The sequence below is a fragment of the Pagrus pagrus genome (assembly GCF_965226575.1).
Source record: "Pagrus pagrus genome assembly, chromosome: 7".
In the NCBI taxonomy this organism is placed as follows: domain Eukaryota; kingdom Metazoa; phylum Chordata; class Actinopteri; order Spariformes; family Sparidae; genus Pagrus; species Pagrus pagrus.
In genome coordinates, this window is record NC_140191.1 from 19,151,825 (window position 1) to 19,171,447 (window position 19,623).

Sequence of the window (19,623 nt, forward strand, 5' to 3'; positions counted from 1 at the left end):
TGGTGGGGAAAGAAAAACTAACCAGGCTATACTGGAATGTAAGAAGTGAGGTCTCTCATCTGAAAAAGATAATTTAGGCTCTTGAAACGAAAATGGTAAATGAGTACATTTAGAGCACTGGCAAAGAGCAGTGTGTTATAGCTCTGTGGTAGAACAAAATCATGTTTTTTTCTACCTAGATGTGGCAGTTTTATTAAGAAATAATTTTCAAATATCTACAATTCAATACATTTACACAATATCCCATACTGTTCATATTGTGTCCGTTTTATAACTGAAATAAGGGACAGACAAGGGTGTGCTGGCACTTTAGTGTGAAGAGAAGCAGCCGCTATGTGAACTTTAAACTGTAGATATGACTCCCTCTTGTGCACAAGAATGGTTATGACATTTCTTTGTACCAAAATAATTTACAATAAAGAAAGTTTCTTTTCTCTGTTAAGAACTATTGGGGGGGGGAAATATTTCATATCCATCAGAGAAAATGTCATTTTTCTCTGCTGTTTTGTTTGACATTTACTATTAGTTTCCATCAAACCAGTTAGGCCACTTTTAGTAATTGCATGTGATGTTCAAAGCTAAATTTGACCCAGCAAGACTTATTCAAAATTCCACATCACGCAAGAGACAAGAGACAAATACTATTAAACTGTTTTCTACACGGATGATCTGGAATCTGAAAATCCATTGCTGTCTATTTATTTTATCACACTATAGTGATTATGTTTATTTAGTTTTTATTTTACAACTTCTTCAGTGGATGGAATTGTAACTGACACTGTAACTCTACACCTTTTAAAACTGTAACTGCTGCCTTGAAATAGGTTTGAAAAGTGTGTTTGGATTAGATCTACTGTGATTCAATGTAGTAAAAAAAAAAACCATGAAAAATTCAAGGAACGCTGAATATTTTTTATCGTATTACATATAACACAGAGTTACAACAATCAAAATATGACGGACTTGAGGAAGTACACAGTTCCTTTAAGGCAGTGCTTTCAAATAGTTTGGCTTTGACAAGTTGAACCAATGCAAACAGAAATGGGACAAGGTCAGCTTGAAGTCATACTTCCTAAAGTTTCTCATGTGTTAGGACCCTATAATTCTCAGACAAATGTCAATTTGAGACAGTCATGGCAACAATGTGACACACATCATCAAGGACAAAACCAAACAAACTGGTGATATTTTTTCTGAGAATGAGGAAAAATGGCTGATGCAGCTCAGCCACTGCTCCGTCAGAAGAGACTGAAAATTTGCTTTTGCTTGTTATCAGTTATGTTGACAATTACATCAAATACCAGATTATCTTCTGATTATAAATCCTTTTTTCGGAGTAGTAAATGTTGTAGGAGGAACTGCGCTATGCTGTGTCTGTTTCCAACAGAGGGAACGGACAGAGCATACAATAGATGGGCTGACAAGTCCAGGCCTCAGTGTTTAACAGCCTCATGCAAAAATTACGTGCAAGAACAGCTGTTCCTTTTTCATGTCAGTGGGCTAATTTCCCTGCGGTGGAAACGCTGACAACATCAGGTTGAGGGAACATTTTAGTTCCATGAAAAGTAGTTCCTGGGACTAAAAGTTTCAGGTACTTTGGCTGGAAAGACGGCTTTACATATTAATCATAGAAGAAATAACACTTTTTATACCTTAACAACAGACTGTAGACATTAATTTGATTCACATTGGTTTAAATTAAATTAATAGGTTTTAGTACTTTTAATCTAGTCTTTTAACACTATTTTCACCTATTAAATGAGAGGACGTACAACTGCATGTGGGCGGTTAACTCATTCATTATCCATTTCAGTTCCAATGTTGCCACTCTCCCATGCATCCACCCACAGCTCGAATTTCGAGCAAAACGTAACAGAGCAATATTCTGTGCCCACATGTTTTATCCACATACATGAAGATATGATCCAGCTAAGTATCTGGAATAACCCCTACATCGTATGAGAAGTACAATGATGGAGACACACATCTCCAGTCTCCACACATTTGGATCCAGTCTTAAACTCTGCTGCAGGCACAGGAGGGTGAAACAATGAGGTGTGTTAAAAAATACAAATCTCCAGCCTTTGTAGAGATCTCAGGAGGTTCAGGGTTTAAAGCTGCATAGTCTCATTTTACAGGGCAGAGGTAGAACATCATCGAACTCCCGCTTTGATGTCTGATGTTTTCAGATTTCTCTTCCAGACTGGAGGGATCTGTATCACAAACAGGAGGAATGACAGTTAGGACGTGATCTGGTATAACAAAATAACATTTGTTTTGTCATCTAAATAGGCAATATGGGGTGAGGATGGCATTTATACATCCATATTTAGAGGCGAAACATTTATATTCACTAGATGAGGTGCCATAGTAAAAGGAATACACTGTTGTATTGAGCATCTAATGAAAAACAAAATGGTGAGAGGCTAATGTACGTGTGTGTGTGTTTGTATTACTAGTGTGGGTATCGACGGCTCAAGATGTCGTCCCAGAAATGACAGCAGTCGCCTCCATATCATCCCACTGCCCAAGAACATGAAGCCTGTGACCAGCCAGAAAACACGCGGGTCCTGGTGACAAACATAAACAGGCAAACACATAAATACACAGTATGTGGGTATAGACATACAAAAGGTTAATTAATTAAAACATTTGATAATATATTAAGTGTCTTTAAATGTCTTCATTTAATAAATTGTTTTTTTCCTGTAAAATGTCTAAAATTACATGTGCCAATAAAAAACTATCCCAATCCAAAGTTTTGTCTTTAAGTTGTTCATTTTATCAGACAACAGTCCAAAACACAAATGCTTACAATGACACAAAATCAAGACAAGCAAAAAATCCTCATATTTGACTCTCACACTCAGATATGATACAATTCTTAAATAGAAAGCTCACTTCTTCAAAGGACGACGTCAAATTCATTCCAAAAGCCACCCCAATCAGACCAAACAAGGTTAGAGAGAAGGAACCCATCGTCAGCTGCAGATTGAGGCGCATCATCACATTACGGTGGCTGGAACAAAGGAAAACAGACAACACATGTAGAGCCAACAAGTCAATAGGATTCAAAAGGACTTTAAATGTATTTTATATGTCAACTTAAAGAATAGGTTCACAATTTATCTTCTTGCTGTAATCACCTTAAAAAAAAAAAGGTACACGGTGGTGTATTTGTTATTGTGATAGGGATTAAAAACTAGAACTAGGTTCGATTCTTTTTATGATACATTCACAGAAATACAAAAACAAAGCAGTCTATTTATAAATGGAGTGTGGAGGAGAAAAGTAATTTTGAACAGTAAAAATATTCACCAAAGAATAAAATGGGGTTTATTAAATGTGACTGCATGCTCAACTTTAAAATGACAGCTCCACTTGTAAATCTGATAATCAGTGTGTGTGTACCTGTCCAGATTGATGAAGATGACGCTCTCGGAGTCGTCTATCAGCCCTCTCAGCTCTCTGGCTTTGTTGCCCAGCTCCTCAGCCTGTATGGACCAGTTCACAGTCATTGTATGAACACCCAACACATTGAACAGTGCACTCACTCTGCATTATATGAAATGACATTTGGCATTGAGTTTCACTGCTTTTCATATTGAACAAACAAATTAAGAGGGACACCAACACCACAATAACAAGATATAAGGTCGTATTGTTCACACAAAGATAAACAAGGTGTTACATGAACGTTTTCAGGTCTTGATGTACAGATGAGTTTGAAAATGTCCTTCAGCCATAATTCTGCTTCAACAGATTCGGTGGAAAATGTCAATTCAAAGTTACACTAATTCATTGTTGGACATTCATTTTTTATCAGGTGTTTACTAAGCATTTTAATTATTTTGTATTTATAAGGAAAAGTGAATCATTTTACAGTAAATCAACATCTTGACTAGCCCTACCTGCATATAGTAATTCTCCAATAACAGTTCCATCTCCTCAGCGTGGTCGATACCCAAACTGCTCTCCTCACTGGAATCACAGACAGACAGCCACATGTTCATACACTGTTCTGGAAAAGGCCTGGTAGTTACCAAAACTTTCAGCACCAGTATGACCATTTATACGGAGAGATTTTTGTTGTGACAAAGTATCAACCCTGGTCAGTCAAACAATCTTAAAATATCCCCAAATTTAATTAGCAGTTGATGTTAAAGGCCTTGTTCATGGGCACTTCAGTGGTGGTAATGAGGAACAGGCAAACGTTGCCTTACACTTTCCCCACCCAGATTTATCCTGTTGGTGCAGGGGATTGAACCAGTGACCCTCCGGTCACAAGACCGCTTTGTTTAGCCTTTAGACCCCAACTGACCTAACCTAAACCCTAACCCGATCCAATGAGGACGATGGTGAAGATAAACAGTATCTGAAGTGGAGAAAAAAACACTGTTTAAAGTGGGAAACAGATCGACACCTTAGGGATCAATACAATCCTAACCTTTCTTATCTTTTATTGCAGCCACTGACTGGGAAGCTTTTAAGAGAACTGTTTTTAGTATTCATGTAAGCGAATATGTGTCATACAAAACTCTTGGGTCGGTCCACTTGGTCAGACAGAGTTCTTCAATGATCTCATCCTCATCCAAAATCTTCAGCAAGGAATCCTTAAAAACTTTGATGTCCGTCTCCAACTCTGATAAGCTGTCAGGCACAAGAGGAAGAGGCAAAAAGAAAACAGAGACAGATTCAACAATTTATAGAATGTGAAAATGTATGCAGCCATGTTGATCCTCATCATCAAAAGTGAGGGACTATTATAAAGTGACTGACTGATTAAAACTAGTCCTGTTCCAGAGACCCTGACCCAGTTCTTTATATCCATATTACAGAAAACCATTGCAATGCGCCTCCCCTCACTTATAAGAGCATTTACAAGCTGTATCAGTGTATATGGTTGTGTGCTTTACCTCTTGCTGTTCTGCAGTAGTATATGTAGTTTACTTCTATCCGCAGAAAGGATTTTAGGATCAACAAGGGATTCCAATGTGTCCAGTATAACCGGTTCTACATCATTCAGCCGAGCTTGTAGAGTGTTTACCTGTTGACACAGATACATGGAGATACATATATGCAGTAGCATACTTAACCTTATCTCAGGACATAGTCTTACGTACTGCATGTTCAATTTACAGACAGGTTTTTATCTGTGTTAGATGCTTAAATACACAGACACACAGAGCTTCTGTAATCAATCACCTTGTGCTGCAGTATGGCCTCCAGTGCTCTGAACTCAAAGGGCAGTGAGTGTGTGTGTGATGCTAGCTGAGGGGCCAGCTCCAGTACCAACCAACGCTCCAATCCAAGACCACGGAAATCCAACACCAACAAGGACTCCGGGGTCACGATGGCTTTCAAAGACTGTGGAGAATCAGAGGGACAAGGGGAGCGGTGAGGTGCTTTAGAAAACACTGAAACAAACTCTGATCGCCCCAGATGGGACGCAAATACTGAACATTTTAATTCAAACTTTTGTGCATGCAGAACTACATTTCACATGACTGCAGTCCCAATAGTTGACTCTGATTTGTAAATATTTGCAGTGAGAGGCCAGACCAATGAAAACTCTTGTTGTGAAATCATGCTCTCTGAAGTACACTTGTGTGGTTGTTTTTTTAAGTCACAGTTAGATACCCAAAGCAGACGCACCAATCGGGATCAGTGATCAGATTCATGCATCTTGGGTCTCAGGCAGCATTCGGACCCAGCCAATATATGACTGAAGCCTGTCAGTGTGTCACAGTGTGCTCAGACAGATAGACTCGGCTGCAGAAGAAAAATCTTTCCAAACAACAATAGGTAAAGTATCAGCGCTGTTATGTTCTTTGTTTTGATTTATTAAGTGCAATATCTTCGAGCTGCAACAGTTGTGGAATAATCTATTAGTTGTTGAACTATTAATCAGTTTGAGCGAAAGAAAGAAAGAAAATCGTTGCAATTCTCTGAGCCAGCTTCGTTATTGTGGATATTTTCAGGTTTCTTGACTCCTCTATGACAGTAGACAGAACAAGACATTTGAGGATGCCATCTTGGGCTTTGGGAAACACTGATCCACATTTTTCACAACTTTCTGACATTTCATCGACCAAACAACTCATAGATTAATTTAGAAAATAATCAGCAATCAAAGTAGTTGTTGCAGCCCCATATCAATTACAGAACCATGAAACATGAAGCATGCTGTTACAAAAACTAAAGGAATAAGCACAGTAACAGTTATGTTAGGCTACTTGTTGCATCTGTCACTTGTTAATTACCATCCTGCTGAGGTTTGTATATTTTTTTGTCTCTCTAGCGGTCATGGTAGGTTTCTTTCCTTTCCAATTTTAAACACAGATATAGTTTCTATGACTTCTACCCTTGGGTAGGTATAAAGTTTAATTGAAGTGTTTACATCAATTGTTAATGAAATCCAAAATAAACAAAGTAAAAGCAAAGTCGCATCTCAAAATCTCAGATTGCCTTTGAATGTGATGAAATACAATCTTGCCTGACTCATGGGCTTCGTCTGCACAATTCAGCCAATAGAGTAAAAGAATTGAACAAAAACAATTATTTTAAGAAAGTTGACCTACTAAAGGTTTGCCCATTTATCATAAATAACTGTTTCTACATCCTTTGTTTAATTATGGCTTAATTACAAAGCTTTATTCTATTCTAACCGCAGGATGGCTGTGAAGCTGATCTGTCTCACCCTGCTGCTGGTTCTGTTGTGTCCCATTTGGGCCAAAAAACCATGTCTAAGATCCGCATCCACCTGCGACGAGTGCATCCAGTCTGGCCCAGAGTGTGCCTGGTGCACTGCCCCTCAATTTAACATCCGCTGTCATACCTTGAAGGGGCTGCAGAGAGCAGGCTGCCATGAAGGTGATATGTACAACCCTCGGGGTGAAGTGCAGGTTGTCAAGAATGACAGCAGGTTAGTATCCTGGTTTGAAGATCAACTATGAAATTTACCTGTCTTATCAACTCAAAACACTATGGGGGAGTGCTGCACAGACATTAAATTACCACAAACTAATATGATACACAATATGCTACATTAGTGTGTCATAATTTGCTCAAAACCACAATGACCTCTAAGGCATTGATCTTCTTCTTCTTGCTTGTAAACTCCTGCAGCACCGAGCAAGCGAAGGCTGAGACTCTGTTCCTCCAGCCCCAGGAGCTCTCCCTGCGTTTGAGGCCAGGTGTGAGCCAGTCCTTCCCTCTCACTATCACCATGCCTACAGACCAGCCTATCACAGAGCTGACTATGGACACCAGTCCTGTGCCAGCGGGAGTCAACATCACATTCGGTAACATTGTGACTGGAAACCCCCTGGTTGTGCAGGTCAGCAGAATTAAGATGGACATACTGATCAGGATATTAGGAAATACAACTGATCATAAACATAAAAGCTCTTCTCTCTAGGTGGATGTTGAGGCTGCCTGGTGTCCCAGTGAGAGTGACGACTCAAGCCAGATGCAGAACAGGACTGGGCCCTGGTCTGTCCAGATCACACCCAGAGGCTTTTCTATGAGTGTGAAGTTACAGATAACCTTGGAGTGTGAGTACAGCTTCAGAACCATGCTGAGAAAATTACAACGTTGACACTAATACCCCAGTATTTGTCTGAATATTAAAATATTCCAAATTTGATATAGGTCATGTAAACAGCATACTCCGTTTTGACATTCTGAATTAAGCCTTATTTTGAAAGTAGCATTTTCTGATTAGACAAGGGATATGCTGATATTATGAAGGTTTAAGGAGCATTGTTTGGAATTTTTTTATTTATTATTTTATTGGCAAATAAAATACAATTTGTTTCCTCAGGTCAGTGTAACTGTACGAGAAACCGTGAGGAAAACAGCCCCAGCTGCAGTGGCCAAGGGGCTCTGGTGTGTGGCCAGTGTGAGTGCTCTGGGCCTTACTTTGGACTACAGTGCCAGCTGCACGATGGTTCAGTTTCTGCACCAAATGATCACGGCTGTCGTTCAGGCCAGTATGCTCCTGTGTGCAGTGGTAGGGGGGAGTGCATAATGAACCAATGTCAGTGCCAGAACCGAGAAAACCCGAAAGAGAGATACAGCGGACAATTCTGCGAGTGCAGCAACTTTGACTGTCTGTACTACAACAACAGGTATAAGATGTGATATTTTGAGATCACTTTCTGCTCCTTTCTGCTTTGTATTCAATTTAACTACAGAACTTGTATTTAAAAGACTACAATGTTTTATCTACCAGAATATGTGGAGGCCGCGGGAGGTGCGAGTGTGGACAATGCATTTGTGATAAGGACTGGACTGATGAAGACTGCAGCTGCTCCATGGAAACTGCTTCCTGCATGGCAAGCAACCAGAGGCTGTGTAACAATAAAGGGATGTGTCAGTGCGGGGCGTGTAAATGTGAGCCACCGTACGCAGGCCCAACCTGTGAGGACTGCCCCACTTGTGTGGGAATATGTCAACAACACGTGGCGTGTGTGGAGTGTCGGGCATTTGGGACGGGAGCAAAGAAGGACAGGTGAGGATTTCTGACACATTTTACTCACAGAAAGCGGGAGCACTTAATGTAATTTTGCTTTCTGTTAAGATGCAGAATAGAGCTAAGGTGGGAGTTTTGTCGGATGATGACCGATGACATGCACGAAATAACTTTAAATCACTAAAGACCCTCTCCCAAAGCAAAAAGAACAAGAAAAATAACTCTTTTTTGAAGCGCCCTCCTTCTTAATGATTTTTGGACCGTCTTGAAATTACCAACTTAATGGTATTTTGAATTTACAGCTACTTTATTATTATTATTGCTCATATTCTTACTGTTTTGTCATATTTATGGTTTGCAAACTCACAACTGTTAACATAGATGTCATCAAATGTCTACAGTACTTTTTCTATCAATTACAGAGCAAAAATGTATATATAATAACTAAGCGCACGTTATATTTTACTTGAAGTGACCGTCTTCTCTCACTCATCATCAGGTGTGACGAAGAGTGTGGCCACCTCACCGTAACGATGGTGGAGACCAAACAAGATTTGACTCAACCAGGACAAGCTTCTAGATTATGTAAAATGATGAGCAGTGAAGACTATTGCTTCTTCCATTACACCATCACCAGCACTCCCTCTGGTGGACAGTCGACTGTAGCACAAGCTAAAGAGTGTGCCTTCAACTAATGGTCACGAAAAGTCAGCTTCATGTGTTGAGCTTTAGTTCACTCACAATTCAGTTTTAATATGTTTTTTTTTTTTGTTCTAAATCCCTATACAGCCTTATTTGTCTTAATTATTGTAAGAAATGGGTGAATTAAATAATAATTTATTTCATGTCATCTTCTTAATGGCATGTCTTTTTTACAAACAGGCTGAATACCTCTGTTTTAAAGTTGGAGTTGGAGTTGTAATGAGCACTGGATTACCAGGAGGTTGTAAATGAACAGTTTTTCAGTATTATTAGAATAGTGGTGGTCATGAAGGAAAAACTGTATTCCTGTTATTGAGTCTTTATTTGGTTTAGAGTTATGGTCACAAAATGTTCTCATGTTGTCATGGATGAGGTAGCAAAATATGTCTCATCACTTCCACAGTGTGCTTATAAGAGAGAACGAGAACGTACCACCATCCGTATGATAATGCAGTTGTTTCTAGCAGTGAGGCTGGTACTGTGCTGAAAGCGAAGGTCTCGGGCCTGAAGACTGAGCTCCTGACACAGCTCTGTTTTCTTCTTCTCTGTGAGGGTAAAAAGCACAGAAGTAAGAAGCGCAAAGGACAAGCTATTTCACATATCTTATTTACTGCTTTCAGCATTTCCTACTTGAAGCGGCAGGCAAGCAAATTAAGGAAAATGATATTTTCCCCCAACACTTACCAAATGTTGTCACATTTCCCTCCTGGTCAAACTTCATCTGTGGAATGAATAAACAAGAAAGTAATTAATACATACAAACAACATTTTCAATGTATTTTAATACATACAATTTACAACAGTAGATTGGAAGATGTTTTTAAGACTTGCTGTGGGAAATACGGATTAAATCCAGGTGATATAAAGTGTAAAATCAGTCTGTATCAGTTTCTTTAAAAGCATCTTGCCATTAAGCACACTAACTGAATGAGATTTAATAGTGGTTACTGTTCAGACCTTGGTGCATCTCTTACCACTACAAAAGCTGGAGGCACACTGGAAACGGAGGCGTCTGTCACTCTGCGGCGGATGAAGGACACTGTTCAAAGAATAGGCAAAGAAAAGTCAAACCACATGTAAAGGAAACTAGTTCAAGCAGAACCATTGCAACTAAAGAACAAAAAGGATATGTTAATTTTTGTTTCTTTGACTACAACAGCAGTAAAATATCAATATACAGTGCTCTGTAATTATTGTTACCATAACTTGGATACAGTTACATTATCTGTACATAACACAAAGAAATATGTAACATATATGTTCAAGGTACAAACAAGCATGAAGATTTCTTACTCGCTGGTTTAACGGGATTAATTCAATGACAACTGTTGTTGTTAGGTCTGAGCTACACTGCAACTGCACTAATGAAATCTAAAAACTTACATTTAATTGAGTGATACTATAATATAGTGAATAGTATAGTAACATTAAATTAATGTTGTTGTTTTTTTGACATTAAAAGGTGAAATATGTAAGAATTGGCCACCTGTTGAATTCATATTCAAAAAATTTAGGGCAGCTGGTGCCAACTCCAGCTTCCATTAGCTAGTTAGCTCAGTTAGCCGTGCAGCTAGCAGTCCAGACTGGGAGCTTGAAGCACGTGAGAAGTGTTGGTGTTTACACTGCGAGCACAGGATATTTGGACAGGGATGGGCTGAGGTTTGCTGGTTCACATGCTAAACATGCTATAAAATAAAAAGTTTTTCAGTTCTGTCTGTCACTCTCACCGGGCCATGTTGGACCTCCATGCAGCAGGTTCTTCTTCCTCAATGCAGCAGACTGAGATCTTCTGGGTTGATATCCTGACACAGGCAGTGTCTGACAGCAGACCTCACTGTAGTTCCTGCTGTACAATAAAAGTTTTCTATTTCCGTGTGAAACAATGTCCTTCAGTGGGTAGAGTGCTGGACGTGCACTACTGAGGATGACAGTTCGAGTCCCACCCATTCTTGAGGAAAGGGGACTAACAGAACTGAAAAGGCGCTTTAAATAAAAGTTCCCAGTAAATGGCAGATACATCCCAGTGCAGTTCATACTGCCCGTCAGCAGCACCCTGTGTAGTTTCATCTCCACACCACCCCAACACACAGCCTTCACACACACTGACATACTGGGTCTGGAGGGCTGATGTTCACCACTGCTGCAGGAAGGAGATCATACAGCATACAATGGCAGGAAGGCAACCTTTAGCCTCCATAGGAAACGAAATAAGGGGATATATTAGTGGCATAAAAAGAGTGTATAATCCTTCGGTCATCTCATCAGAGGTCCTTCAGTATCCTCGAGTTTTCTGACAGTTTGTTTTCTAGGGAACAGTCCAGATCCAGATCCTCAAGTAGCGACGGTAGGAAAGGAAACACGCACAAAAAAGTTAAATCATGAGAAAATATTGGTTATCCAGGCCTACTATTATGTTTCTTAGCTCGGCTGTTTACTGACTTTCTTCACAGTGTTTTCAAGAGTGCTGTGCAGCTCTCCATGTTGTGCTAGTTATCTTAGCTGCTGCTATCAGGGACAGCTTGTGCTCGTTGTAATTATCCGTTTAAATTTCGTCGTGACAGTAAACGAAGACGCAGCTGACACTGTTCAGTTACCTGCCGCAAACCACAGACTGTCCTGAATCAACATATCAGGCTGTACTTTAAGTCCGAAAACAGGTTGTTGTTGCTCAGGCTAGCATGATGGATGGTGCTACCAAACAGGAGGACAGCAGGCAAGAAGGCTGCGTCGGACCATGATGCACCGCGGTGACAGCACCGGCTGCCAAAGATCGTCCCGAGTAGAGAAGATCACTCGATCACTGAAAAGGTTGGCCTAAATTTTTAGCATAGGTGAAGCCGTAATGATTTAAAAGGACAGAATTATGAAAAGTTATACATGACAGACATTAAATACAAGTATTATTAAAAGTATATTTTATTTTACAGTTAGCACTTCTGTTTTCGTCACGCCAAACACTGTATTTTCTTGGTGAAAAGGGGCTTCCATATTTACAAAGTCCATAAGAAAGTCTCAAGCGTTTTATTTCATTTATTCAGTAGTGTTTCAAATGTGTTTTCTGCAAGTTTTATAAACTTTTCATGAAAACTCATTATTAAAATCAAGAACTCATTAAATAAAGTAAACACAAATTGTAAATGAGGAAAAACTACAACTTACACTGTCATTTTCGCGAGGCATTGTGGGAGATTACTAGGGAATTACAGAAGCATCGACATTTCATTTCACACCATAGAGGTCTGAATTGTGCCCACACACTACAAATACAATTCTGATGGAGAAATATGATCCTTTATTTATTTATGTTATCTAAAAGTAATCAAATTTAGATATAGATCTACTGAGGGTGAAAATACTGGAGTGTAAATCCCTTAGGTTGCTTTCATCGTCCATGAGCCCAGTAGTGGATATTATTCGAGTGCATCTGTAGCAATCAAACTATGATAAGATGTGCATGTGGGCTCAATGCTCTGGCGTCCATGTGGCCTCAGGGTTGGTGACGTCGGTGCAGTCGCAGCCGCTGAGGTGGACTCAGCATCAGCATCCCTCCGCTGGATGCAGAGAACCGGAAGGATGCTGCGGCGCGGAGGAAGCGTGGGGATTTTATTGTGTTGACGCTGTATCCGATTATAAACAGTTCCGTCCTCGGACCAGACCACGTCCATGTTTTTTTAATGTTATTTTGTCGCTGTTGACAGTGGCTGCCATGTTCCCGTCGTGTTGCTCTAAACCAGCGGAGAGCGGCGCTAAACGGAGCTCCGTCGCTAAGCTGCTGCTCGGAGTCTTTGTGGTTTATATGCTGCACACCGTGTGGCTGCTGTACGGATTCCTCAACACCAAACCCTGCGATGGAGGCAGAGGAGAGACATGCATCGCCTCCTACCTGACAGCAAGACCCAGACTACAGGTTAGCACAGGCCTTTGTTTCTGATCCCTTAGTCCTCTTGGAAAATACACTAATCAGGGGCTCATCAACTGCATTTCTGTAGGACACAATTGCATGGGTCTTATTATTTAGTTGATACACTGCCCCTGCCTTCTCAATATGTTATAGCCAGCGATGCTCAGCATAAAGTCTAAAGCAAATCATGTGTTATTTGCAAAGCAGGCAGCCAATTAAAACCATGCATTTGAGTTTTGTTAAGTTTAATTCAGATTAAATGAGCATTGTGGTTATTTATTAAATATAAAGATAAAACATGTTTGCAACGCACACAGCACACATTGATAATTGTAAGTAAGTGTAGTTTGAGGTCAGTTCAGTCATTTAAATGAACATAATGTACATATTTTTTGACAAAAAGTCATGTTTTTCTGTCTCATTTCTGTGACTGCATCTCACTTTGTAACTGGCCTTTCTAAAAATAGAAAGACTGCTTTGAATCTCTTCTTTTCTTCTCTTTCGGTTTTATCCAGCTGAGTGTCTTCACCTGCCTCGAGCCAGACAACAGCCAACTCAACCTTGCTGTAAAAATAGACCCATTCGACCCTCACTCCACTTATGAGAGGTGGGTTTGACATGTTGGTGACATATTGTAGATGTAGAGATGTTGAGGTATGCCATAAAACGAACATCACTATTTATTGATAAGAGCAAAAAAGCTGATTTGCACATGAGACTGGCTGCTCTTCCTCACTTGCACCCCTCTCCCTCCCTCTCTCTCTCCGTCTAGGCAGGTGAACGTCTCTCTGCCGCAGGAGACCCGGGCTAACGGCACTCTGTATGCGGTCGTGTATGTTCACAAAGTCGGTGTTTCACCTCTGGAGGACAGCAGAGAAGTCCACCACGCAGCTCAGCTCACCACCTACATCGCTCCCACACACACTGAGGTGCAGAGAGACAATCAGAAGGTAAAATGTAATTCAATATCCGTCACAGTCCTATCATATTTCAGCCTACGTGTCATCTGTACAGCACATTTAGACATGTGGCCCTGCTGCAAATAAGTCCTTTTTGTGGCTCCATCAGAGGCCCAGTCCTGTGTCCCACTGGAGACCTCACCTGTCAATCACGATGATGTCAGAGGACTTCACCTTCAACAAGGCGGGGCTTCCCAGTGATGTGCGGCGCTACATGAGAGTGTAAGTCACAGGGAGCTGTGGAGGTCAAAGACAGGAGATGAGAGAGAGGGCTGCTGCTGACTGCTGCTTTATTGCTGCTTCTTATCAGTTCACTCCAGTGCTTGAGTGGCTGTTTGTGAGAATATCCAACATACACTCACATTTCATACTGACATTTTTAATGCAGTTTTTTTCTGTTGGTGCAGACTTTGGACTTTTTAACGTTCAAGACCTTTTCCATCAAAAGAAGCTGTACAGCACACAGAAGGAAAGGGAAAACATGAAAAGCACATATGACTCCTTCAAAGTGTCGTATAGATCAGTGGTTCCCAACACGTTCTCATGCCCTTTTAAAAATGAAGCAATCTCTGTTTGCAGCCACTCATCACAGGTCAAAACGTGGCGCCTACATTACCCACAATGCAACTTTGCTACAGAGTGACATCACAGGAGGCAATTTATCACATTTACTTGCAGCTTCTGGAGCCACAAAAGGCTTATGTGACTTTTTTCACATATGCAGTTGTACTCCACAAAACCTATAAACACTTGAATGTAGAAAATTGGTGAAGTTAGCCTTTAAGACAGAGCACAAGCCATGCAGAGACAGGACACGATAATGCATCAGTACAATAATTCAGCTACAACAGGAAGTCAAGACCTACTGACCACAACCATCTTTTGATGCAATAAACAGTAGACAATTAAAAAAACTGACTGTTTATCAGCGGTTAGGAAAATCTATATAATAATATATAGTAATATTTGTTTATGCTCTCCTTGCAGCTCCACCAGGCTGTAAAAAAAAATTTGTTTTATTGTGTTTAATGAGACTTTCTTCCTGTGTCTCCTTGAAGCTCTCAGGACGGCCGACAGATGATCTACCTCCCTCTGCTGCTGGTTAACGAGCTCAACTTCAGAGTCAGAGACCTCATGGTAGGACCGTTTCACACACTTTATCTAATGATTGCGTTTTGACTGCAGTGACTCTGACCTTAAATCTATCTATTTATCCATATGCACACAGGAGATCAGCAGCAGCACCGTTCAGCTCCCTCTGACTGTGTCCTACGAGGGAATCTCTTTAAGGGGGTTCAGGTTCTGGGTACATCTACAGGACGTGGTTTATTCCCTGCGACAGTTTGGTGAGCTAATAAGATAACAGATATGTAATGATTTGGAGAGTTATGATTTTAAAAGACAGGTGGTCTGTAGTCTGCAACATTTTGGTGTACTCTTAAGTCTTTCTAAAAGTTCTGAGGCCAAATGATGAGTCCCAGAGAAGTTTTTTCACAATGTCACAATATGCAAACAACTTTGCATATCACATAGTGAGGAGACCTTAACAACATGTGTGTTTATCCAGGCTTCACAGAGGAGAACGTGGACGAGATTAAAGAAACTTTGGTGGACTCCAACCTCTACCTCTTAGTGCTGACTGCGCTCATCACAGCTCTGCAAGTAAGATTATAAAACACCTAAAAAAACAAAAACTATGAAAGATTGTGACAACTCAGACATATTGGAAATTAAGCATTGTAAAATTCAATTTTTGTTTTTCCTTCTCTTTCTTTCTTCAGCTCATCTGTGAGTTCTTGGCTCTTAAAAACGACATCAGCTCGTGGAGAAAAAAGAAGAGCATGGTGGGAATGTCCAGGAAGTCTGGTGAGAAAATCGTCACATTACATAAAGCTCAACTTTTTAAACTAGTTTGCAATACTACAGGCGCAGTTGCACAGGGCTCACCAGCAGTTATGAAAGACATTAAATTATAGCTTTTGCCGCAAATGGTTCAAATTAGCCTCTGCCTCTCCCCTCTCTGTCTGTAGTTCTGTGGCGTAGTCTGAGCACTTTGCTGATTTTCCTCCATCTGCTAGAGGAGACCAGTCTGCTGGTGCTGCTTCCTGTTGGACTGGGAGCGTGTGTCGAGGTGTGTAGCACAATCGGTCCCCTCAAATAAAGATTTAAACAGACAAACTAAACAACACTTATCTGTCATCCCGGCAGGTATGGAAGGTGTTTAAAGTGTTTAACATCCAATTGAAAAGCTCCAAACTCCACGTGAGTATGCTGCCATTTAGCCTTCTGCTCTCACACGTGTAAAATGATTTTATTTGATTGAATAGAAACATGTGATGCAGTCATGATGCATCTAACCTAAGACCTCCTCTGTCACTGTGTAGGTAAAAAAGCTGGATGAGGAAGAAAGAAAAACCGTGGAGTATGATACACAGGTACCAGTAGGTTTAAATCTTTTTTTTCTGTTGCTGTTAGAGTTCTGATTTTATATTCTGCCTCAATATTTTGTGTTTTTCTCCTCCAGGCGTCAAGATACTTGTCCTACTTGGTCTATCCTCTGTGTATCAGTGGAGCTATTTTCTCACTGGCCTACTTACGCCAGAAGAAGTGAGCTGATCACTTTATTTAATTTTCTGTTTTGACAAGTAGTGGAAATGTTGTCAAATGTCCCACACTACTTGTATAATTATTACATGGTTACCATGTTGGTTCCTCTCCGCCTGCTGTACTGAAGTATTAAGCCATCAGATTTAAACCAGGTCTGAATGTTTCTTGAATAAAGAAGTTGTTTTTGATTTTAAAATCTGTTCTAATACACTACAGACTCAGCAGCTACTAAACGTACATTAGAAAGCTAGAACATGCACTAAATATACACTTCTGATTATTATATTATATTTATATATATTATTATATTAACAATGAATTGTGTTTAATGCTTTTGACAGTTACTATTCCTGGTTGATCAACAGTCTGGTGACGGGTGAGTCGACTTACATCCAACAAAACAAGTTAATCTACATGATCCATGGGTTAATTTGTTGAGTTTTTCAATGAACTTGTATTTTTGTCAGTTTTCCTTATTACATTAAAGGTTAAGTGTGTAGGATTTAGTGACCTCTAGCGGAGAGGTTGCAGATTGCATTCATAAAATATCCCTCATTTCACACTCCCCCGTGGTGGCTGCCAAAAACACTAAAGCTCCTCTCAAGAGACAGTGTTTGGTTTGTCCATTCTGGGCTACTGTAGAAACATGGCAGACGACTTGGCTCCCTCTGTAGATATAAAATTCTCATTCTAAGGTGAAGAAAACACAAGGATTCTCAGTTTTGGTGATTATACACTAGTGAAAACATTATTATGAATGTTGTATTCCATTTCTGCCAATAGATCCTCCTAAATCCTTCACACTGGCCCTTTAACTGGAGCCCTTCACTTTAAAATAGTCATCAGCGTGCTGTATTGACACTTTAACTCTCCTCCTCTTAGGGGTGTATGCTTTTGGCTTCCTGTCTATGGCCCCACAGCTCTTTATAAACTACAAGGTCAGTCCTGCAACTGACGCAAATAATTCAAATATTGTAATTGTGTGTATGAGCTGTCCTCTGCTGTCCTCTGCTGACACTGACATTTTGTGTTTCTCTGTCCTTCTCAGCTGAGGTCTGTGAGCCACCTGCAGGGGACAGTGTTGATGTACAGAGTGAGTGTGTATATACAGCAAACAGTGACATACTTGGTCACTCACCTTAGTGGTTTTACTGCTGTCGGATCACCATTTTGATTCAGTTTTATCTTTTTAGTCTCTCGCTGATGAGTTCATTATGAGTTCTCCTTCCTCTCCTCTGCAGGGAGTGAACACGCTGATCTCAGATCTGTGCTCCTGTGCCTCCCTCTTCTCCTCTTCTGGATCCTTCTCCTCCTCTCATCAGCTCTCCTGCTTCAGAGATGAGCTCCTCTTCTTCCTCTACCTCTACCAGCGAAGGTGAGACCCTCCGCACACACAGTACGACACAACGTACACATTAGGCAGAGCGTGTAAACACTGCAGGACTCAGACGCTGCCAAACACATGTGCAAATTTTGACACAACTGCTGGGTAGCAGACTTTCTGTGTTATTTCTTTTACTTTCTCTTACCAAATATATATGAAAAATACAAAGGACGCACAATAACATCCACCAGTGATTATATTCACCATCCAGCTGAATGACTTCTGTCTGGATTTGTGCTCAAAGTTGGTGAAATAACAACAAAACAATCCTGCTTTCATCTCGTATCTCTACCAGGCGTTACGCCCACAAGGCCCGAAGGCGAGAGTCTGGAACCCACAGCAAGAAACTAAAGACTCAATGAAGAGAAGACGAATTCTTCTGCTTCCTTTTTCAGAAATTAGTGCACAACACAGAAAGACTGATGTGAAATGGAGACTCAGGCAGGCCACAGCATCTTCAAACTGATCCAAGACGAGCTGTCCTGCCGCAGACTCCTCACTGCTGTACACTCCTGGTGCTGCAGCCTTTTGCTTCTCCTTTACTTCCACAGTGACTGAAGTCCCTCGTACAGACTCTCTCTGCTGCACATGTCATGCTTGGCTAGTGGTTACCTTTCAAGAAGAATATCAACAGCATCATGTCACCGGTCGTGATGTGCTTTGGCTTGATTTTGCTTTTTATGCACACATAGGAAGTTAACGTATACAGTCCTGGGTCATACGGTTGAACCACGATTGTCTCATTATAATTAACTTTAAGAAAAAAAAAGTTTATTTTACATAGTTTTTGTACAATTTGGTAACACTTTATAATAACATCATAAATAAATAGTGAATTTATAGTTTATTCAATTTTAGTTAATATTTATTTCACTGTTAACAAACAATGGATTACTTTATAAACCATTAATGAAGCCTTTTTTTTATCGTAAAGCTGCAACTGATGTTTATAACATTTTGTAAATGGCTGATAAATACTGTGTATCTCCAAACGTTATTTGGATGGCCATTAATAAGCTGATGTTTATAAACCTGTACAAGTGGTTTTTAAGTATTTCATTGTTTGTTAACATTGAAATAACTTTTAACTTAAGTTGAATTAATCATAAATGTACCATTTATTAATGATGGTTATTATAAAGTGACACCAAATATCACATTCTGTACTTTTTGCCTATTCCCACATTTTACTGAAGCTGAGGCTGCCCCCAATAAAAGCATCACATGCCTAAAGAATAATTTAGGGTTAGGGTTAAAAGCATTTCCCTGAAACTATATGAAGCTTTACGCTTATATAAACAGAAATGTTAAAACACAAGACAACATCATTTTAGTGGTCGCACCAATTTATCCAATGAAAGTTGTTTTGCACATTTACCCCAACGACGTAATCTGACCAGCAACATAAAGCACTTTTTACCCTTCATCCAGTTTGATCTACCTGATGTGTAGATTTGATGTCAGTCTCATGTCTAAAATGTCGTTCGCTAGTCTTCTTCAGTTTTGTCACCCCTAATGTTCCTGATGTCTGAGACACTTATCTCATTATCTACGTACTGTACAAATATTTTAAAATGACTTGACTTTGCAATGT

General features: G+C 40.1%; 3 protein-coding genes across 6 annotated transcripts; 2 read left to right on the plus strand and 1 right to left on the minus strand.

Annotated features, from left to right (window-relative positions):
- Positions 1-891: 891 nt before the first annotated feature.
- mrs2 (magnesium transporter MRS2) lies at positions 892-11,930 on the minus strand. Of its 2 annotated transcripts, XR_014622855.1 has the most exons (13): positions 10,906-11,930; positions 10,153-10,217; positions 9,863-9,899; positions 9,611-9,723; positions 5,206-5,367; positions 4,917-5,047; positions 4,534-4,650; positions 3,912-3,981; positions 3,412-3,494; positions 2,902-3,019; positions 2,457-2,570; positions 1,721-2,213; positions 892-1,572 (listed from the first exon to the last, which is right to left on the minus strand). XR_014622855.1 is itself a non-coding variant. In XM_084356473.1 (12 exons), the coding sequence occupies exons 1-12, from the start codon at positions 11,285-11,287 to the stop codon at positions 2,154-2,156; spliced, it is 1,452 nt and encodes a 483-aa protein (XP_084212599.1). In that variant the 5' UTR covers positions 11,288-11,930; the 3' UTR covers positions 892-2,153. The 2 variants fall into 2 exon arrangements, 1 of the variants encoding a protein (XP_084212599.1); XM_084356473.1 differs by having other exon boundaries at positions 892-2,213.
- Positions 5,311-9,589, plus strand: LOC311259361 (integrin beta-1-like). 3 transcript variants are annotated; one of them, XM_084356476.1, is made up of 8 exons: positions 5,311-5,397; positions 5,633-5,805; positions 6,674-6,925; positions 7,129-7,339; positions 7,421-7,556; positions 7,826-8,132; positions 8,237-8,515; positions 8,976-9,589. In XM_084356476.1, exons 3-8 carry the CDS (start codon positions 6,675-6,677, stop codon positions 9,169-9,171), a joined length of 1,380 nt encoding a protein of 459 aa, XP_084212602.1. In that variant the 5' UTR covers positions 5,311-5,397; positions 5,633-5,805; position 6,674; the 3' UTR covers positions 9,172-9,589. The 3 variants fall into 3 exon arrangements, with proteins under 3 accessions (XP_084212602.1, XP_084212600.1, XP_084212601.1); XM_084356474.1 differs by having other exon boundaries at positions 5,318-5,397; positions 5,627-5,805; XM_084356475.1 differs by having other exon boundaries at positions 5,335-5,402; positions 5,627-5,805.
- A 779-nt stretch (positions 11,931-12,709) lies between the features above and the next one.
- Positions 12,710-19,170, plus strand: LOC311259692 (lipid scramblase CLPTM1L-like). The gene is made up of 17 exons (XM_084356979.1): positions 12,710-13,085; positions 13,595-13,686; positions 13,852-14,029; positions 14,148-14,260; positions 15,097-15,175; positions 15,267-15,384; positions 15,606-15,700; positions 15,820-15,904; positions 16,069-16,169; positions 16,247-16,300; positions 16,423-16,473; positions 16,563-16,645; positions 16,987-17,021; positions 17,528-17,583; positions 17,694-17,738; positions 17,887-18,020; positions 18,325-19,170. Exons 1-17 carry the CDS (start codon positions 12,885-12,887, stop codon positions 18,389-18,391), a joined length of 1,587 nt encoding a protein of 528 aa, XP_084213105.1. The 5' UTR covers positions 12,710-12,884; the 3' UTR covers positions 18,392-19,170.
- The last annotated feature ends 453 nt before the right edge of the window (positions 19,171-19,623 follow it).